The 21193-nt window shown below is 40.1% G+C and overlaps 1 protein-coding gene across 1 annotated transcript in view; it reads right to left on the reverse strand.

Annotated features, from left to right (window-relative positions):
• cdh13 (cadherin 13, H-cadherin (heart)) overlaps positions 1 to 21193 on the reverse strand; it is a 344376-nt gene that overhangs the window by 192216 nt on the left and 130967 nt on the right. The window contains exons 5-6 of the mRNA XM_044193744.1: positions 13077 to 13082; positions 12306 to 12458 (exon numbers count right to left, since the gene is read on the reverse strand). Coding sequence (XP_044049679.1) covers positions 12306 to 12458; positions 13077 to 13082 — 159 coding nt within the window. The remainder of the gene's footprint in view (positions 1 to 12305; positions 12459 to 13076; positions 13083 to 21193) is intronic.

Genomic DNA, 21193 nt, shown 5'->3' on the forward strand with positions numbered 1-21193 from the left:
ATAGCCCCCCCTCCTTTCCTAAGGTATAATTCAATCTCTTTTTGTCTGGCACTGAAGGTACTGTTTGGAGGGCCAGTGGAAAACTAGGCTTACCTGTCTGCCACTTCTTTTGTAATGTTTTATATTTGTCCGTACGGGAGACCTAGATATACTGAGCTTCTACAGGAAGGTGGTTCTGTGACATCAAATGAAGAAAAACATATCACAACTCTACATTTCGTGCAGTGTTGTCATTTCACATAATTTAATTTATGACACACTTAATTATACTAGCCTACTGTAGGTCGCAGTGCACATTACATGATTGTCAAGAGTTGTGATTTATTTTGTGTGCACCTTAAGATGATTTTAAAATGTAAGGACTGGTTTCAATCAGTGACTGGATATGATTATGATTCATATCATATAAATAATCTAAGCTTATGAACTTTATAGTTTTGAACCAGGATCTTCAGTATTTGGATCAAGTAGCTTGTGAAAATGAAGGTGTGCCAAATTTAGTAGTTTACAGGTGTTATTTCAAATGTGCTGGATACACTGCATCTTCTGCTGCTATATAATTATTTTACTATGTATACAGAGCATCTTTAGAACAAAAAAATTGTTTGGAATTAATTAAAGTTCTATTTTGTCATTTTCAGGTTGTACTGTAGCTTGAGTGTGCACTGGGCAGCTGTGTTAGATAAATATAAGTATCGGATTGAACTCTGTAACTGCAGATACCCATTGTTAAAGGATTCAGATTGAGATCTCCAAAAAACTTTGATCGGGAAATCCATAATTTATACCAACCAACATTTTTCTCAGTAAAAATGGTTTGCTCTGCAATGAGTCAGAAGTTACACCCTAGTGTAACAATAAATGTCTCTCTGAAGAATGCCGTGTTATACAAGACTATAAAATGTTGTTTATTTTGATAGTTTGAGGAGTGAATGAGATGAAACTTTGGATGCAACGTCCTGTGTGTTTAGTGATCCTACAAATGTACTTAAAATTATTTTCAGCTGACACAGGAATAAGTAAATAATAAATGTATTTTCATTTTTAGACAGCCTATCATTCTCAGCAATGACTTTGTCTCCTTACCATATCTACTTTTGAACTTCCCTCAGGATATATTCTAATAATCTAGTGACCTATTTCAGTCCAGTTCCCATCTTTGGTGGTCAGTGTCAGCCACTTCAGTAGATAATACTGAGAGTGTTTCTGTCTCCAGTCTCTACAGCTGAAAGTGGAGCGGCCCTGGTACTAAGGCAGAGTGCATTAGGGGTTGTGCCATGCTCAGCAGGCGGCAGACAGGCTGAATTAGCAGTGGTAATGCCTGAGGCTAAGCAACAGGGCACTCACTGTTTAATCAGGTTATCTGGGAGTAGGGGCACAGCAGTGTGTATGCAGGGGTTTAAGGGGGCTTCTGGAAGGACAGCAGGATAGTGACACAACTCTCAGAGTTCAATGATTTTGACCTGAAGGAGGGCTTAAAAACAGGAAAAAATGTTAAAACTTCTCTCTGAACTGCACTGTAAAGAGAGCTTCAAAGAAAGTTTCTTATTGTCACTCAGTTTATTTGAAGTTACATTTGAATATATCTTGCAAAAATAAAGTAGTTGTTTGAGCAATCAAATCAAACAACAGACAAACAACAGTTGTTTGAGAAATCAAACAACAGATGCAAAATTGAAAATAAAAAATACTGTTGCAAGAGAGAGTGAGTGTTGCAAACATAGTTAACTAGACAATTATGCATATGAAATAACAAATTATCGACCACAGGCATTATTAGTGGAGTGCAATGTTGTGTGACCCTGTGGCATGAAAGTATTGTGGTTATATTTCTTAAAGGTAAGAGCAATTATGGTGGCTAGAGCTTTGTTTGCTCAGGAAGTAGTTTGTGGTGGTGTTAGTGTTGATGTTGTGTGTACGTGTGTGTGTGTGTGTCCTTTATCTCCTGCCCACATACAGCGACTAAGTGCACATCAGGGCTGTTTTCCTGTGTGCAGGGCAGCACATCCTGCTCTCCAGAGCCCAGGAAATTACAGTCCAGCCAAGCAGAAAACAGGAGTGGGATTTGGACAACAGGCTTCACCTGTCTCAGGCCTCAGGCTCATAAAGTTACACCTACCTTAAATGAGAGAGGCATTAGATTGCTATATGAAACAGTGGTGTATGTCTGTTGAACTGTGCAGGTGTGTATATTTGCGCATTATGGTACAGAACATGCAATATGTATTATTTATTTTTATAAATTAAAAAGTAGTTTTTTTATTTTTTTATTCTTCTTATTATCCCCCATTGCTCTCCTATCTCATCTGCCTTCTCTCACTTCCCTATTGTCCACTGTTCTTTCTTTTCTGGTCCCCCTGATACAGTCGTTTCTCTTTCTTTGAACTTTCTGGAGGCACACTGTCCCCAAATTATTCATTACATTTGGCTGTTTTGTTATCAAAAAGAAAAACGATGTTAATTTAGTAAAAACAGTATGGACCACACTTCCAGCAGTAAGCCCTTCAGAGCCACAGTAAAGGAGTCATGGGAACAGTGCCTTCAGATATATACCTTTCTGGTCTATTTTCTTCCATAGGACCAGCAAACAGCAATTCAACTGACATGTTTAATGTGTGGAACACCCAGTATTTTGACATTTAAAAGACACCAATCAGATTAAAATAAATCAAATTAGATAGAGCAGCTGGCAGGATGTGAGATTAAATTGGTATTGCTGATTGTTTCTTTAAATACATTTGAACATATTTTAATGTAATTTTACAAAGGTTTCAGGTCAGAACATTTCACTTGCCAACTACCTTCATTCTCATTCTATTTTATTGACTTGACAGCTCCTTAAAACTTTGCATTGAGTGTCCATGAAGATATACATAAAGATCCAGAGACATACAGTGTATATCTAGATAGAGATACGCACAGAGATATACATTCAGGGTCAAATGTTTGGGTTTTCACCTACAGTCACTGTTCTTCCACCTCAGCAACATGACAGATTAATCAGAAATCCTCTCTCTCTGACACCTAAGCAGAAGAAAACAGCCACAGTGGAGCAGGTATAAGCCAAAAGGACGGATAGAAAGGGGAGCAGTGACTGTAAAATTTGATTAAACAACAAAACCGTGTCCGTGAGATCTGTGCCTAGTGCTGCAAGGTATGAGGATGAAATCCTGCAAAGTCACCAAATTAGCAAATTGTGGGAATTATATGTTCTGTATGTCTGCAAAAATGAAAAGCCTGAAGCAATTTAATGCTTACACTGTTAGGAATTCTAATACATATCTGCGAGAACCTGTCCTGAAATGCTTTAACTAGCACCTTTGTGGTGTATGTGTACTGTGTGTAAAGAGGGGATTAGTACATATTAGCTGACATTTTTAGATGAAACGTATGGAGCAACAGTGGACCATACTAGTAGTGGGGAAGTAAATTTCAGGGGTTTTAGGGACTGAGGAGATACCCAGCAAGCTGTCAACAGATCCTGTCTTCTCCATTCACATGACTGACAGTTTTCTTGGCATGCACCATGATGTGCATGGGTCATGTCGAGGTGTGTCTGCTGTGCTTGTAATGCAGTTACAGGCAAATATTATTCATGTATATTTTAATTGATTGTATTATGTATGTGCAAAGATGACTACATTGTCTGGAATGTTTTTGCACGCCATAGCTGGTAGCATCTTTACTTACTCTAATGGTGGAAAAGTTATTTCTTTGCACCATTGTGTTGCTGAATTATGGGGCAGACTTCTGTTTGTGTCCAGAGTGTCAAACCTTTTCACAGCTTGCAATACTAATACAATGGAATTGGCCTCCAAATTGTGTGAACTACTTGTCGTGGTGGTGACGGTCACTTTAGCGCTGATTGATATGCAAAATTCTGTACATTTAAAATATTGCATGCATAAGTAAACTATCAATATTCTAATACTTTTAGCCTCAAGATGCTTTCTACAAAATCAAAGCTAAAAATATCTTTAAAATTGATGTCACTATAAAGAGAGTCAAAAGTCACAGCCAGTCATTGGGAGTGATCTGTCAAAGGATGCTACCATTTGATGTCTACTCTGTCAAAAATAGGTAAATATAGGTAAAAATGTTTTGCTTTATTTATACGGTTTGACAACCTAACAAAACTGTTTTGAGGGGACAGTTTTGCACAGTTTTTGAAAGCTGAGATATTTAAAAATCTAAAATTCAAAATAGCTGTCAATTCACAGCTTGGCCTTTGTACAGATGAGATAGGTCCATATGGTTTTTCAGTGAGCCCTTCCTTTGTCACTGTGTACTGAGGCTTGACAGATAGAATATAGGGAGCAGAGAAAGTATGGTGCCTTTTGGATCTGCTGTCAAAGGACATCACAAGAGTGGATGCTACTTTCTATTGCAAGGCTGCAACGCCAGGCTATGAAGCACACAGCTCAAAGAAGGCTAACCAAAAACCTAACTGACACCAAACATTGGGCTTGGGACGACTTTTAAAGAATTTTTTATGTCTGTTTCTGCAACCAAAGACTCTTTGGGTTTTATTAGTATAACTGACTATTCTGGCAATGAAGAGCTTACTGTATGTGGAAATAAGAAAGAAAATGAGAAATTTTAACTTGAAAATAATGTCCACAGCACTATTTGTAGCTGTATGCTTTTTGTCAACCTCAAATTTCAGCATCTCCAAGGTAAGCACGCACAAAGGGCTCACCACACTTGTTGCAATGACCTGAGGGTCATCCCTCTACCTGTGTAAACAAAACTGTTATTTATCACTTCACGTTCTCTCCTTCCTCTTTTCTAAGCCAATTAGAGTTCTTCGCCGCCACTCTCGACCCAACCCAAGCTTGTCATAACTGCAGTGATAAGCCCTGTACTCCTCCCCGCACCCCTCTCCCATCCTCTCCATTTTCCATCTCATTAACATTAATTTTCACCCTAATTGAGCTTAATAAGAAAATAATGTTTGACATTAAATCCTTGTGAACATGCAGCCCAGCTGATCACTGTCTGTTTGTTCTGCCACAGCAAATGTTTACTTTGTCAGGGGTTTGTTTGTTTGCCTTGCTTGTGGTTCTTGTAATAGCCTATTTAGAATTCCCACTTTCCATCTGTCTTGAGCTGACCCCTTGCTGACGTTATGTTGAAGTTAGACGGTGCTTTTCTTAAATGTGTTTCCCAGGTTTTGCTTAGTTTGTACTTTTACTTGCAACAGTGTATGCATCCATATATTTCCAGCTGAGCCTCCAAAACTCTGACCACTGCATTTAGATACCAAGCCAGTCAACTTTATTGATTTAATTTCTTCAAAGCCGATGGCGATATTATTTTTATATACAATGACCTTGTGGGGGAGGGTGGAGCATTTCTTTGCCAATATCAATCAATCATCATCATAACGTAAAATAGGGTAGGGAAGGAAAGAAGGGAGTGGAAGGAAGTGGAGGGCCCGTTCAATGCAACCATGGTTGTCTGTACAACAGAACATTGATATACTGCTGAATATTGACAAAGACATTTAAGGAGTCCGCATCTTAAACATACAGGGAGGTAGGCAAGGCATGGAGGATCTGTGATGACTAGTAGCCAGCTTCACAGACACAAGACGCCTGAGCAATTGAGTGTAGTGAGAACAATGGGGTGAATGTCTCCCCGACATTCACAAACACTCTGCAGCACCATTTATGGCGCTGTAGCATCTTCTGTGGGAGTTTTGAATAAAATCCTTCGCTGACTTCTCCATGGGCTCTTAACCTTGTTTCAACAGTAAAGGTGTCTATATGGGAGACTAAGCCTCGCGATTTTTATAGCATGTTATTTCCTTTTTAAAGTTTTCATCTGGCCAACGGAATTACTCAAGCCTAGCTGAAGAAGTTAGTGTAGTCAGATAAATTTTACTGACATCCAGCCAACTTTGAAAGAAAGAACTTTCTGAAAGAAGCATGCTCAACGTCTGTGTTCTAAGACAACAAAGGTTAGAACTTAAGAAACCATGGCCATGGCCCTGAAATGAGACTGCCAGGCCGGCTATGAGACCTCATCTGTCTTGTCTCTGGCAGCGCTTCAAAACAGTAGACTAAATTACGGTTTTTGCTGTGATAAAGAGTTGGTGTTGAGTAAAATAAATTAATTTCCATTTAGATATTTTAATTTCCCCAGCGTTACATTAGCGTCTCGCTTTTTTTTTTCCATTACTTCACCTGTTGCCAATAAGATCAGGTTTATTTTCATAATTTAATATCTGCTATTCATCTGTTGTGTTTATCATAATGTTACACCTCATTAATCCTTCATTTATTCAGTTAATAGGCATTTAGCTATAAATAAATGTCCTGATTTAATCAGTAAGAAGTTGTCTGTGTGTTTTCTTTGAAGCAGAAACAATGGTCAGTCTATCAAAAAAAATTCATTCCTTCATTTAATGAGTTATTAATTAATTCAGTTTATTTGTTTTCCCTCTTTGCAGGGTGGTGCGCCATTGAACGAGTATAATTATTTAATATTAAAGTAGTTGATCCACTACAGGAGCAATTGGAGCAAATAGAATAGAATAGTGTTTCCCAAACCTCTTTTAGAGCACGCAACACAACTGGCTCAAATGTGATTTTATGAGCCAAGATTGAGTAGGGCCTATACAAAATTATGATTATTTGATGTTTTGGAAATTGTTGTTACCATAAGTCAAGTTAGGTTGTGTAGAAATGCAGGAAATTTTTAAAAAATGTTCTGGGGGGACAACCCCCAGATCCCCTGGCAATTATGTATGTCCAAGTTTGGTCCCCCGTTTTAAAACATAACCAGGCGCTCATGCATGTACACCTGAACGCAAGGAGCCACATGCAGATGTAATCTATATCCAAAAACAACATCCATTCTATATATTAAACAAGTGCCTCTAGAGGAAGCATGATGGTGTTCTATTTTGTCTCTTGATGGATAATAGACATGGCATTCACTGACATTTGTCTTCAAAGGTTTCTTCAAAAACATCATGGATTGGAAACTTATATCATGGTCATTTTACATGTTTGTGTCTTTGTGTGGCCAACATGTTAGACATGCCAGAAATCAGCATCTCAGACTTTAACACACATTTACTGATGTGTGAATGAACAAACAGTATATCTTACCTTGCAAAAACTGATTTTTGCTTGCCACTTGGGGGCAGCGGAAAAAAACTGTAAACACAACATCGACTACTGTATCTTAGAAAGTTGTTATGGCTCCAGTATGTAAACCAGCTAGGCGCTAACAACTGCTGCTCGATGAGAGAGGAGAGACTGAACCAAACTGTTAGAGTTGCAGCCAGAAAATAAAAAAAATAAGAAAGAAGACACTAAAACGCTCAGTCAGAGTCAGATGATGAATCTCTGTGGGGTTTTATTATGAGTGGCCCCCTTCACATACAAGCAGTCATGTGATCTAATGTTAATATAAAAATATTGATTATAGCAGCTTTAACAGATACAGCTACCATTTTAAAAAGGCTTTGCTGTATAATAGTGAAAGACTGAGCACCTCGTTTCACTTTGCCTATAAAATGCCTTGAGTAATGGTGATTTTAATCTACCTCTGAATATTTCATGTTTCATCCCCACACAAGCCATTAGCTACAGTGGGACAGGAGACACCCTTAATGAATAGGACAGTGTGCGATAGAGACTTCAATCTGCACACAGTGTTGGACCATCGATAAAAAGGCGACGCTGCCTCTGAGAGACCCGTGTTCTGAGTTATGACTGGGACACAGACTTACTATCTCCTTATGATAAGAGAGAGAGCAAGATATTAAGCAAGCCTTGTTGGGAAAAGTACAAGGAAGGGAGGAAGAAAAGCAGTGAGAGAATGTGAAGCATGTGTGTACAAGATGTGTGTGCAAGTGCATATTCACATGTACAGTATGTGTATAGAGAGGCATACCATATTGCCTTCAGGTATTACAACTGTCAGGTCGGAAATAATGATGATAATTAGTGATGACATAATTGGTGTTAGAAGCTAATTCATTCCAGGCTATCGAAACAATGGCATTTTTGACTGGTCCAGGTTTTTTTTACGATAATGGAATTATTTAGCCATTGACTGAACCTTTCAATTAAATCTCTGAGCTTTTACGGTCAGACTACGGAGGCAAAATCACTCAGAGGGTGATCTTGGAATGCAGACTAATTTCAGTAGGGTCAGCAGGCAAATGCATTTGGTGTGGTTAAAACTGAATCCATAACTTATTATGGTTAACTCAATGCTATTTTAAGTTATCTGCATGGTGGACTGTTGTTAGAAGTTGAGACAAATTGAATATATTAAATCTCTTTGCTCTTACTCATAGCTGGCGGCATTTCTGACAGTTTCAATAAAGTCTGTTTTCAGAGCCGTCACATGAGGAGCGAGTGAGTGTTTTCCATCATTCTTGTACTGTAGTGTCGCATATTGAAATCAACAGCAAAATGCAAGTAGTGGATAGCGATTTTTGCCAACAAATAACAAGCTCCAACACAATCTTCCATGTAAAAACACTGATGCAGAAACCTTCATGCTGTGGAAACAACTACGTAAATGAAGATAAGGGAAGTTGAATCAGCTACTTTTGGGCAGGTAATGTACTCAGTAATAATAAAATCTGCGGGTAGCTGTTCTAATAAATAATCCTTAATAGACTTGCTAGCCAAGTGTGTATATATATTGTGTTTGGATAATGTTGTCTTTCAGGTCATGAGCTCTTGTATCATAATAAGTAAGTGACAATCCAACAGTTTAAAATTATATTAATCAATGGATAATATTCTGATATTATTCAGAAATTTACAAATCTGTCAGGTCTGTCTGTGTGCAGGTTTTTGTTTCAAGCTCTCCAGATGTCTCCTATTATTCCATATTCTTGCCACCATTTTTCTCTTCACTTTTTTCTCTTAATCTCACTCCCCCATTTGATTCAGCTCAGTCATTGTGTCTTTATATATATATATATATATATATATATATATATATATATATATATATATATATATATATATATATATATATATATATATATATATATATATATATATATATATACATAAATGCTATATGTGCTGAGCTAAACTTTTACTGAACATAGTAAAATCTTCCCCAGACCCTCATTCTCTTCTTCTCCTCATGCTCTTCTCTCTTCTTCGCTGTCCTCTTTTCCAATTCTCTCTTTGTCTTCTTCCCCAGAGTTTTATGTACCAACTTTTGTTGAAGCCAACAAGGACCCAACTTTATTTTCCTGAGATGTCACTACACTTTGAGGTTAGCAGAAAAACTATTAGACAAGCGTGGTTGCTTTGAAGTTGTGTGCTTGTTTAGCTATCTCTATGTGTGTGTCCATAATCTTTGTTTTGTAAATTATAGCAGCAATGCTGACAGAGTGTACTTGAACGAGGCACAAAATTTACAGCTTAGTTGAAATAAGTGAATTTAGAAAGATCTGTCTTAAGAATATAAACAAGGTTATGTTTTTCTAAACGTTCCTCTTGATGGACCAACAAAGAGCCACGCTACCATAGCAATCTCAATGTTGACCAAGAGGCTAATTTGATGTCACAGCATGACCCAACTTTTTTTATAGTCCCTACAGAACCATAGTCCACACACACAAGTGTCTTCATGTATGCTGCCTGATTACACCGCTTGATCTTTTGATCTCCTTCACTCACCTGTGAGCTTTGTTTCACCTGTTACGGTGGGACAATTTACAATTTATTAATTCTTATTAATCCATAGATTTTGGTGACATCATGCAATTCGCAGTATAGCTCCACTCCACACCAACACCTGACTTAAAGTCTAAAGTCTAATCATCTTGAGGAATTGAACACACCTGTGTATGTGTGCAGTGCCTTTAATCGCACAACCTCTTTCACCTATTGACCGTTGGCTAAGCCCTGGCCCCCTTAGTTACTGTTGCTACGCCTGTCAATCATTCTGTTCTGTCTGTTCTCGTACAGCACAAATGCAGTTTACAATGATAACAGTGGCAAATTTACAACCCAAAATTCTTAATTTATTTATTTTTCTTAGTAATTTCACACAGTAGCAAACAAAAGCAGGTTTTTCATCGCTAGCTAGTGAGCTTTAATTTTGCCGGCTGAAATGAAAACTGGCTGCTTTTTTAGGTAATTAAACTAAGGTTAGCTCAGTGAGTTGTTTGTAATGTTGTAAAAGGGGTCTTAAATTTGCACATACAGACATACATGATATTATGCTAAATGACTGAGGCTAAAGCTGCATGTTCCAGACAGTCAGCATCCTCACCAGCTGATGATCCATGTAGAAGACACAGCATTCCTTTTTGTATTGCAGTGTGAAGCTAGATAATGCTATTATTATAAGAATGACTGGGAAAACTGTAATATTAGATTGTTCTGACTTGTTCTAACATAACCGGGGCTTAAATTGTGATGTACAGTATACCAGTAAATGCAATGTATGCTGGCAAGTGGTTTAATTCTTTTTGGTGTCTAAATATTTTGACATATGATTACTGTAAGCCCCACAGCTAAGCAAGTGGGCGTTTGTGCTGTGAAATAGAGAAATGATTATGGCTAAATTAGGCAGTGCGGCACTGTCCGTAGTAAACGGAGCGGAGGAGATCGATGGACAGACAGACAGACAGACAGAACGCATCACTTAGTTTGGTTTCTTAGCCTGCTTGCTTTTCGTGGTTGTAAATAGAACTTTCATTTCCTCCCCATTGCAGCAGCGATCCACAGACATAAGGGAAACGACAGGGAAGTGAAGGGACAGTCAATGAGAAAGAGAGAGAGAGAAACAGCCTGATTTTGAGTGCTCTGATGAATAAATGTAAATAAATAATGCTTTGTTTGCGATGGCAGTTTTGTTTAGTTTTGTTTTTACAGCTAGCATCTAGGCGTTGTCCAATGTGCTCCAGGCACTGTGGATTTTTAATGCGTTCTGTGACTTTTTCTCTCCCCCTGACCTGCCGGACGAGCACCCTCTCTGTGTTCCTGCCTTGGAAATAATGCTTGGGTACTACTGGAAGTGGTAGCAGCCAGAAAATTGCAGCTTACGGTAGAGCAGATAAACACATTGTTTAACCCATTCTTTACACTTTTGCTCTTGTGTTTTTGGTTTTGGAAAGTTCTAGAGAAAAAGACACCACCCTCTCCACAACTTTAAATGTTGAGCATCACTCTTAACAGGCTCATCCACACCGCATGTGGAGAAAACCAAAGCTTGACTACCCTGCTGGGCCTAGGTCACCCTTCTCATTGGCTACATTTACTTCAGTAACCTGGTTTTGGTTCAATGAACATACATGTCAAAACTCAGATTTACCAAGTTTAGCTCATACTCATGGCTCACACCTGGCTCATTGCCATGTCGTAATGTGGCATGTTAACATGTTATTCCTATTACATTTGCTTTCCAACACCTGCATAAACCCACATCTTCACAGTGTTATGGGCACAGTGTGGTGCCAACAGAGGCCATTGCAGTAAGAAATACTGCTTCTGTTACTGGATCATCATTTCTTTCCATATTCAGGGATGCTCAGTTACTAGGTGTCAAAGGTGCTTGTAAACAACCCGAATCAGACCGTAACGACTGAAACCCAATGTCCTGGTTACGCCATGCATGTAATAGTAAGAAATGATACCAGAGACAAAAGAATTTTGGTGAATTTGTGTTTGCTCCTCTCAGCCTTCCTCTCTGTTCCTCTCCTGCCTGCTCTCCTCTCACATCTGTTGGTATTTACAGAGTGAATTATTTCTGAGTTTATACAAAAGCCAGTTAGCTTATCAACAGCTTGCATCCAGCTGAACACCAGCACTCACAACTGGTTTCAGAAAACAGGATATGATCAACTGACTGACTTAAAAAGTTGATGGTCTTTTATCGCAGAGGAAACGACCAACTTCTAACTGATAGCATCAATTCAGCCTTGACAACATCCGAAGCCCATCCATTCCCAAATAACACTCATATACAGTATATGTCTAGTTGGGTTACAAAATCAAAGTGCTCTTTCACAAAGCCAGCCCCTCACTGTTCAGTTCTTTTACCATCTGCCAGTATGCAGAACTTGTGCTAAATCTGAAAGAGAGCCATCAAAGTAAATTCTGTTTGAACTACAAATTCTCATGAATAACTTGACTGAGTTGAAAAGGAAATAATCAGTGAACACTGAAACTGACAAGGAAACAATAAATGTGTCCAGGATCCAGAGAGGGAAAAGAGTAAAAGAGGTGGACAGAAAGGAGAGAAAAGGACATATACACAAAAACACAATAAGCACCAGATCTAACAAAGGCACCCACACACACACTGACCTGGTAGGAGTCAATGGCCTCCCGGTCCAGTGAGCGGCTGACTGACACATCTCCTGTGTCCATGTCAATAGTGAAGACACCTTTGGGATCCTGGTCAGCACCGGGGCCTGTCAGTCGGAAGATATGGTTCCCTGACTTCTCTGCTGAAATCACCTGCAGACACACACACACACATACATACACATCAACAACCCAAACAGTTCGACGCTTTTCACATTTAATTCTGAGTCAGCCTATTCCCTGAAGCAAAGAATTAGTGAATTACTGCTTCTATTTTTGTTCCTTTTTCGAAGCCCAGAAAAACACTTTTTATTAGAATTTGTTGATATACATTTGAGCAAAAAGGAGCTTACTGCGCCTTGAATGGTGATGCAAATCCCTGATAGCTAGCAATTAAAAATGTATATCAGACAAGACTTTGATTTCATTTCATTCAGTTGGCAAATTCATCCCATGTAAAATAAGAGTTAGCATCATCTCCCTGAGCATTGGCGTCCTGCTGTGACCACTTGTGCATGCATAGTAGGATTCCTTTTAGATAAGGAAAGTGGAACAGTTAAATAAATATAAAAATCAATTTCTTAATAATTAAGTGTGAATGTTATGTAGATTATCGTTTTTGTCGTTAGGCCATGTGAGGAAGATTTAGAGCCAAACACTCTGAAATGGCCTCATACAGTAGTGATGTTTTTGAGAAGTGCTGCCAAGTTAGTCCTATTCTCTCAGAGAGGAGTGATCTGACCCAGGAACTTTTTGAATAGATGTACTCACATGAGACTGCCGCAGCCAGAAGCATCCACAGATACCCCAGCAACAGGAACAGGCAGGTTAAAAAAAAAAGAAACACACAAAAAAAAGCATGTCAGATTAACAACAATAACATGTCATAAAAACATGATAAAAATAATATATCAAAAATGCCAAAACTTGATGTGTAGACAAACTTTACAAAGTTTTGTACTTTATAACACAATGCCTACAGACAGATAGGTCACAGCATACAGACCTTTTCACTGCAGACACAATTCTTTTTTAGGAAAATCGCAGGTAGACTATAAGCGTCCCAGTAACATATCACAGTGAGCCACCACGCACAATACCAGGACCTCTCCTAAGTGGAGCGTAGCCATCATTAATGTTATTAAATGCACCTGTGCTTTTCCTGCAATGACATGTCAAAAGGTCTACTGACAACTCCACTTAAAAACCTTGATTTTCTGCAAAGGGATAGATGATTAAGTGGTTCAGAAGAACACAATGTACATTCTTTAAAGAAATACTTTGCCTTTTTGGAAATAAACTTATCTGTCTAACTGTCTTGCTGAGAGTTAGATGAGAAGATTAATACCACTTTCATGTCTGTACAGTAAATATGTAGCTGGAGGCAGAAGCCAGTATGCTTAGCATAAAGACTGGAGAAAGTGGAAAACAACTAGTGAGAAAATCTGCCTAAAAGCTACTCCAAAGCTCACTTATTGCCATGTCATATTTTGTTTGTTTAACCTTTACAAAAACGTGTTTTAGGGTTTTTAAGTGGTTGCCGGCTTCAGCTTAATATTTACTGCACAGAAAAGAAAGTGGTATCAATTTTGTTATCTAACTCTTGGCAAAAAAGCAACTATGGGTATTTCCCAAAATGTCAAACAATTTCTTTGAAACGAAACAAAATCACAAATTTGTTGATTATAACTGACATTTAAAAGTATTTTGAGAATGAAGATTTGCCCTTAAGCGTTGTGTACAGTGCAGACAGTATGTTAGTACTGACTTTCAGCTTTAAGGTTTTTGATATTACTACACTGTTCCCCCATCTGGATGTGAACTCCCTCAACTCGAAGCTGAAAGTCAGCACTTTAACCTCATTATCATGTTTACATCATTTCATGTCCAATGTGCTCGAGTACAGAGCTAACACCACAACAATGCATCTAAACACACATAGAACATCAAAATCATTTTCAATTGCCAGTGTATGCTGCACCCACATAAACACACACAGGGTTGTCACCATTATGACATCCATCAGGGCCTCTGCACTGTCGCTGTGTGTCAAGGATCTAAATGGTCCTCCTGCACTGATCAGAGGGTTGCCATAAGGTCACCTTTAATGAGAACGCGCTTCTATGGGATGGCAGCTCAAATGAAGGCCTTTCTACTCCCCACTTGAAAGAGCATAGGAGATGAGACTGCAGTGTTACAAGCCTATGCCAGACGAAGCTCAAGCCCTTATAGCCCCTCCAAAACTCTCTACCATTTATCTCGATGTCCCGCTTCATCTTTTCCCGCTATTCCCTTTCGCTCTCGGGCCCCACTTGTTACTTGTCCATCTTTGCTCTTCCACTAGGCATCCATTTCTCATTCTCCTTTCATCATTTTCCACTTCTCTATACTGTATCCTCTTGCGCCCTCTCCCTCTGCTCTTTTTGTTTGTCATACCAAATGATGAGAGCGAGAAATGTCAAAAAGTGTAAAAAAAACACAGCACAAGTCAGTTATTTGTGGATGATACCCATATACTAAAAATATCTCCTCTCTTCCGTCCTCTCCTGCTCTTGCCTTATCAGTCTTCTTCCCCTTTTCACTTCTCACCCTCCTCTACATCTTTCTTAGCCTAGTTCTTTTCTTTGTAATCTGAGAGATTTTTGTTTTAACTGCAGTAATATCAAGGGGGCTTTCTCTCTCTACAAGTTGTGTTAGAAACCCCTAATCATCACAGTAAGTCTATCATTGTATATTTTCCTCATCTTTCTATCCTTGTGAGGACATAAACACTGATATAAAAAACCTATGCACACACACGCACACACTCACACACTCACACAGGTACAATAGCTGTCATTCAGGACAGAGATATTTCAAAGAAGTAATCACAGAGCCAGCCAGCACCTGCTGAGAGTGACAAACTGGGTCAGATGAAGAAAACCGAAAAAAAAAAAGAATGAGGTGCAACATTAGTTTGATTCACAGATGGCTTGCCGTCAAACTTGGAGAGACACGGAGGGAGTGGAGGAAAAACAAGAACGGACGTACAGGGAGGGGGGTGAGGATGCAGAAGGAGAGAGAAAGTGAGAGAGGAAGAAGTAGAGAGTGCAGAAGAGAGAGAGATCGCTGATAAAGACACAGGAACTTCAGCTGAAGAGTCAGGAGAAGTTTAGTGTGATTAGGAGACGTCTCCACGGGGGAGAAGTGTGATAATCTGCACCGCACATACACACACTCTCCGACTTGCACACATGCTGGCATAGAAATGTGCACCCAGTGGCTTTGTCTCCACTGAGTCTGTCTCCCTCTGTGTGTGTGGGAGGACTGATGGGAGAATCTCACCTCTTTCTATCAGCTCTCATTACCAGTCGAGCAGACATGAAAGACTGTGGGGCTCGTGATACTGCGAGAAGATGACAGGAGGTGTGGCGCAGCGCCGCAACACCAAACACCTCCGAGCACATCGAGAGAATGAGCACCAAAACAATGGATCGGCACCTGAGTGCGCATGTTTATGTGTGTTGGCTTGTGTGTATTTAAACCTCAATAACACCTCCTCCACCTCTGTGTTCCTGTCAGGTGTCAGGAGGGCAACAAACAAAAACCTGTGGAAAAGCAACACAGGTATTTACAAATATGTACACTTAAAGACATCTTCTCAGAAAACGTGTTATGTAACTTTACATGAGTGAAAAAATTCACTTGAGTGTGTGTGTGTGTGTGTGTGTGTGTGTGTGTGTGTGTGTGTGTGTGTGTGTGAAAATCAAGAGAAAAATCTGCTGTGCAAAGTAAAGTCTGCCAAAGAAAGTGTAAGATGGCCCAAAGAAAACATCATCACACTGAATCATTATCATGCAAATTCTGTATACATATACACACACATACACACACACTCCCCATATCCTTGTGTTTTTTTAGGGAGAATGAGAGAGGATTTCAACTCCAGTGTGCGTGTGTGTATGCAGTAGCATCCCTCAGTGGTGCTTCTGTTATCCCTATCAAGGTCATACAGCCAGCTGTGAATGACAATCACCGGCCATGAAAGGACTCCTGGGACCAGGCCAGGCCTTGTGTGTGTGTGTGTGTGTTTGTGTGTGTGTGTGTGTGTGTGAAAGACAGAGAGAGAGGAGAGGCACTGAAGTGATGGACTGATTGTGCCTGTGAGTGTGAGTGTATTATTACACGTGAGACCCTGAGTGTACAAGAATGTGTGTACAGTTTGTGTGTGTGTGTGTGTATACAAGCATCTCCGGCTTGGACCAGTGCTCTGCGTGATTGTCCTGCCACTCCAGCCTGCTAATGAGAGGGATGACGTGAGGCCTGGTGAAGACACGGACGGGTAGAACCCAACAAGTCCTCAACACAGGATGATGGGAAAGCAATGGCGCTAATTAACTGTCTCTGACTGGTTAGCCAGGCCTCTGCTAATCATTACCCATTAGCCACTGGGTCCTGATCCAATCACAACAGCCTGAGAGGGGCAACAATCAGGGACCCTTGCTGAAAAAAAGAAACGGGAAGACAAGAGTGCCATTAAGCATCAAGACTGTGTTAAGAGGGTCAGCAGGGACTGTTGAAATTTTTGAAAACAAGCCATAGTTCACACAGTCCAGCTTGTCCTTGCCTCCTCTTAGTGTTGGTCTTTGTTTTTTTTTAACCTTTCTTTCGAGGCAACAACTGAATGATATTTTAATTCACACAACAACAAAAAGGTGAACTTTGAAAGGAATATGAAAGTAAATTTTATCAAAGACTTTTTAGCTATGGCTGCATGTGTTAGCTTGCTCAGGCAGAAGGATGAGCAATCACACAGTCTTACGCAAGGACGTCATCTCTTGAGCAGTTCACACCCGGCAAATCTGTTTTTTATTGCTTCTCCTCGTTCTTTTTAAGCTCCTCTCATCAAAATGGATTTCACATCTACTCGATGTGTCTGGGGGTCCAGACATGAATTGGAATTTGCGTCAGATGGTTTTAACTCACCGCAGACGAGCATCAGCCACAAACGGCATGATTAACATGCTGAAAGACAGACAGGGAGAAAAAGGCAGGAACTTTCTGGTCTTCCTAAGACAATTAAGAGAATCAATTAGACTAAATGATGAGGCCCGCAGGCTGCCTGCTTTATCATCTAACATCTCACAACACAACTCGCTCACTCTCTGCTTAGAAGATCAGATCCCTGGTATTGAACGGCTGTTTTGGTGAGAGGAGGAGCGACAAAAAGAAACAAAGATAGATAAAGTGTGTGTGTGTGTGTACAAAGAAAGAAACAGAGAAATGAAAGAAGAAAAAAAGAGGAAGGGGACAGACTGACAGGCAGAGCAAATCAGGACTCATTCGGCACTGAAACAATGGAACAAAGGTGCCAGACACGTCTCTTCTCCTTACTATATTAGCTGGGCTACAGCTAAACCAGCCCCTCATTCCTGTCACCAACTACTTTATTGGAGCTGTCATGTCAAGTCAGACACATTGTGTTGATTTGTGAGCTGGACCCTGAGGTAAGAAAGGATAAACACAGGTTGAATAACTGACAGCTCCAGTGCAGCACAGAAAGTTAAGATGGCTTTACAGATTGAAGTGTGAGATTTCACGCTGATACATCCGAGATGTTTATTTGTTATTTAGTGAGGCTGCGTGTGTGTGTCTGTTTTTTTTTTTGAATGTGCATTTGCACATTTGCCTGTGTGAATTAGTGAATCTGAGTTACTGGCTGGCTTTTTGGAATTAGTAAGCATCCATTAAGGACATGAGATCAGTTTTGTGTAAGGCCTGTTTAGCAGTTATAACCCCAAACTCATCCATCCATCTATTTTTTATACTGGGGGCTGGAGACTATCTAAGCACGTACTAGATGATTGGTGGTTCAGCAGTCCATCACAGGGCGAACACACACATTGACAGACAAATATTCATACCTTTCCAAAGTTTCCAAATAATCCTATGTGCATCTCTTTTACGCTTTTACAGGTTGTGAGCGCTAGAACCCAGCACCTTCTCACTGTGAGGAGACAATGCTACCACTGAGCCACCACACATAGGAACTGCAAAAATCCAAAGTGACACCTCATCTGGTGGGTTGCAGGTCAGTTACAGTGTGTGTTCTAATTGCAAACACACCAAATACTGTCAGTCAAAGTATCAGAATTCTCAGGTCCTATAAGTCCTTTAGATGCACAGTAAAAATCTAAAACACTTAACATCAACTGCTCTTCTGGATCATTACTTTTCTTCTAAATCTAAGAAATGACCAACTATGTCTCAGTCACTATGAAGTGCACTGTAACAGCTACAGTTTACAGGATGCTGGGCTTGGCTTAAATGTACAATGTGTAATTCCTTCCCACATGCACAAATAGGGGGCAGCATTTCACCTGTTGTCACCCCCCACCCCCTCCATGTATACAGTGAATCCTATGCCGTTGTCAAATTTTTCTCCTTCTAGTGATCCGGTAAGTTACAGCCAGCATTACATTTTACATTACAGCAGTGTAGATTTGAAATGATTTCTCTGCTACTTAGCAAGATGAAATCTTACTAACAGAAATGTTTTTACGTTAGTGCCGAATGAATCAGTGCTCAGTTAGTTAGCAAACTATAGAACTAGTAAGCTGTTTTCTTTGGCTATTGTTAGACTATTGTTAGATGATTTCACACCCAGTCTGCCCAGTCAGAGACAGGGAAGATCAAGGGCAGACTGGACGCTACAGTGAATTACTATAGTGAGTATAGTGATATTACAACACAGGAATGGCCGGGGTCAAGCTGGTTAGAATGCTAACTTCAGTAGATATATCTGCAACACAATACATAGATGTCTTTGACATAATGTCAGAACTATTACTTCACATTCTGTTGATAATGTTAGTCCATTTTTAAACAAAAATTCTGGCCAAATCTTACACATTGTACCTAAATAAGTTTCTTTTATCAAAAATCTGCTAAAACTTACTTTACAGTATCCTCCATATACTGTACTTTTCAGTTGGAGTCTGACGTGCACTGTGCATCTGCACCCACGCAACAAAACATGTCAACAAATAGAAACATATTCATCACACAAAGAGGGGTTGACAGCCGTCTGTCAAACCATCAGACTTTGGTCATCACCTGTAATTGGCCTGCCACAAGATTTAATAGAATTCCTAGTTTTCTTGACATTAGGAGAATTGCAATTCGAAACCTCCATGAGATGGATGGAAATCTGGAAAATTGGAGCCAGCTGATGGCTTGTCTTTGGACAATCAAACATGAGCCAGATAACACTGACACTGTTTTAAAAAATAAAATACAGGTCAAATTCTAAACTTTCCACAAAGATGGTACAGTACTGAAGAGGACAAATAATTTTTCCTTGAACACTGAGGTTACCCAGCCTCCTATCCCCCCCGACTCACACATAATCCCAGACACGAACAAAAAGGTTTCAGACATAAACATTTAAACTACTTGAGCTATGATTGATTTATCTTCCTGAATACTTGAGCAGTCTGAAAAAAGGTCCTATCAGCAGTGACTGAAGTGGCATGTACTAAGAAGAGACACATTTAAGCATATCAATTTCATTGCATGCTCCAGCTGCTGTGTGAGTTGTTGTGAGCTGTTTATGGGCCCCCAAGGGAGGGCAGAGGAGAGACCTCTGTATCAAAACAATTCCACAGCTAGCAGGAGGTGTGACACAAACAACAAGGTTCTTACCCTTCCCCTGTGAGTCCTGCTGACAGCCAGCCCACCCTCACCCTTTAAGTACACACATGCACACAACCCTCACACGTGCATGCACGCGCACAGTCATACATGTCAAATCGTAGCCCTCGCAATCTCACCTTGCCCCTGCTTCCTACTGATTATCTCCCGGAGAGAAGGAGGGAGCATGAAAAATGAATGGCTGCCATATGGAAGTGGTAGGTTGTGTAAGAAGAGGAAAGCTATTGGTGTGGAAAATCAATTTCACCAAGTCGCAGACATATAGCTTCTATTGGGTAAAATAGCCCACATTAGCCTGTCTTCTCATGCAAAGCTGACTGTGGAGGTAGGGAAGAAGGATGGAGGGATACAAGGTACAGGGATGTGAGGAGGATGGATGGAACTTGCGACTGGGAAGTGGAGGGAAGAAGAATTGGGGAAAAGAGGGGGGACTATTAATGGAGGGAGAGAGAGAAAATAATTCATGTGATTTATGCACTATGCATCCAATTCTTTACATGAATGTGTAGAAGACCCGCAGTGGCTATACTTGTTATCTGACACTTCAGCTCAATCCACAGCAGCTCCATAGCATGCTGGAGAGGTCATTTGTGTCCCCTATGGGCCAAACTTATCAGCTGACTCTCATTCCTCTCTGAAATTTCCCTGCAGTTCACCAGGGGAGAAATTTGCACAACCCCTGTGGACTACGGCCGTCCCCCAAATACATCACCTAAGGGTTTGACACATGCACACTCACTAAGTCCACTGTCCTTCACTACCAACCTGGTATCTCCAGGCCCTCGAATTGCTTCACAGGGAATGCATATTGAGTACAGAGCCGGTATGAGCTGGAGGCCCAGGCTCTGTGCTGTGGTCGTGCTCTCCAGGGTACAATTATCTATTATGTGCAGGGCTCAGTATGGGATATCTTTTTATGTTAGTCTCCACAGGCATTGGGAGATGTGATTGATCTCTTAGTGCCCAGTCTTATCTAGAACAAAGCTGCTTGACAGGTAGAGATACACCAAAGCTTCGTAACACGGGGAGAGATAAATGTATAGCCTTACACAGGGTCCAAATGTATGGTTTTTGGTTGACCACTTGTTCTAAGACGACTCAGGTGATATGGTTTACCTGCTGCACAGATTTCTCACCATAGAAAATTAAACAATGCAGTTGGTTTTGAGAGGAAATTAAGTGAAGTGCTTTTGAAG

This window comes from Siniperca chuatsi, linkage group LG4 (genome assembly GCF_020085105.1).
Source record: "Siniperca chuatsi isolate FFG_IHB_CAS linkage group LG4, ASM2008510v1, whole genome shotgun sequence".
NCBI lineage: Eukaryota > Metazoa > Chordata > Actinopteri > Centrarchiformes > Sinipercidae > Siniperca > Siniperca chuatsi.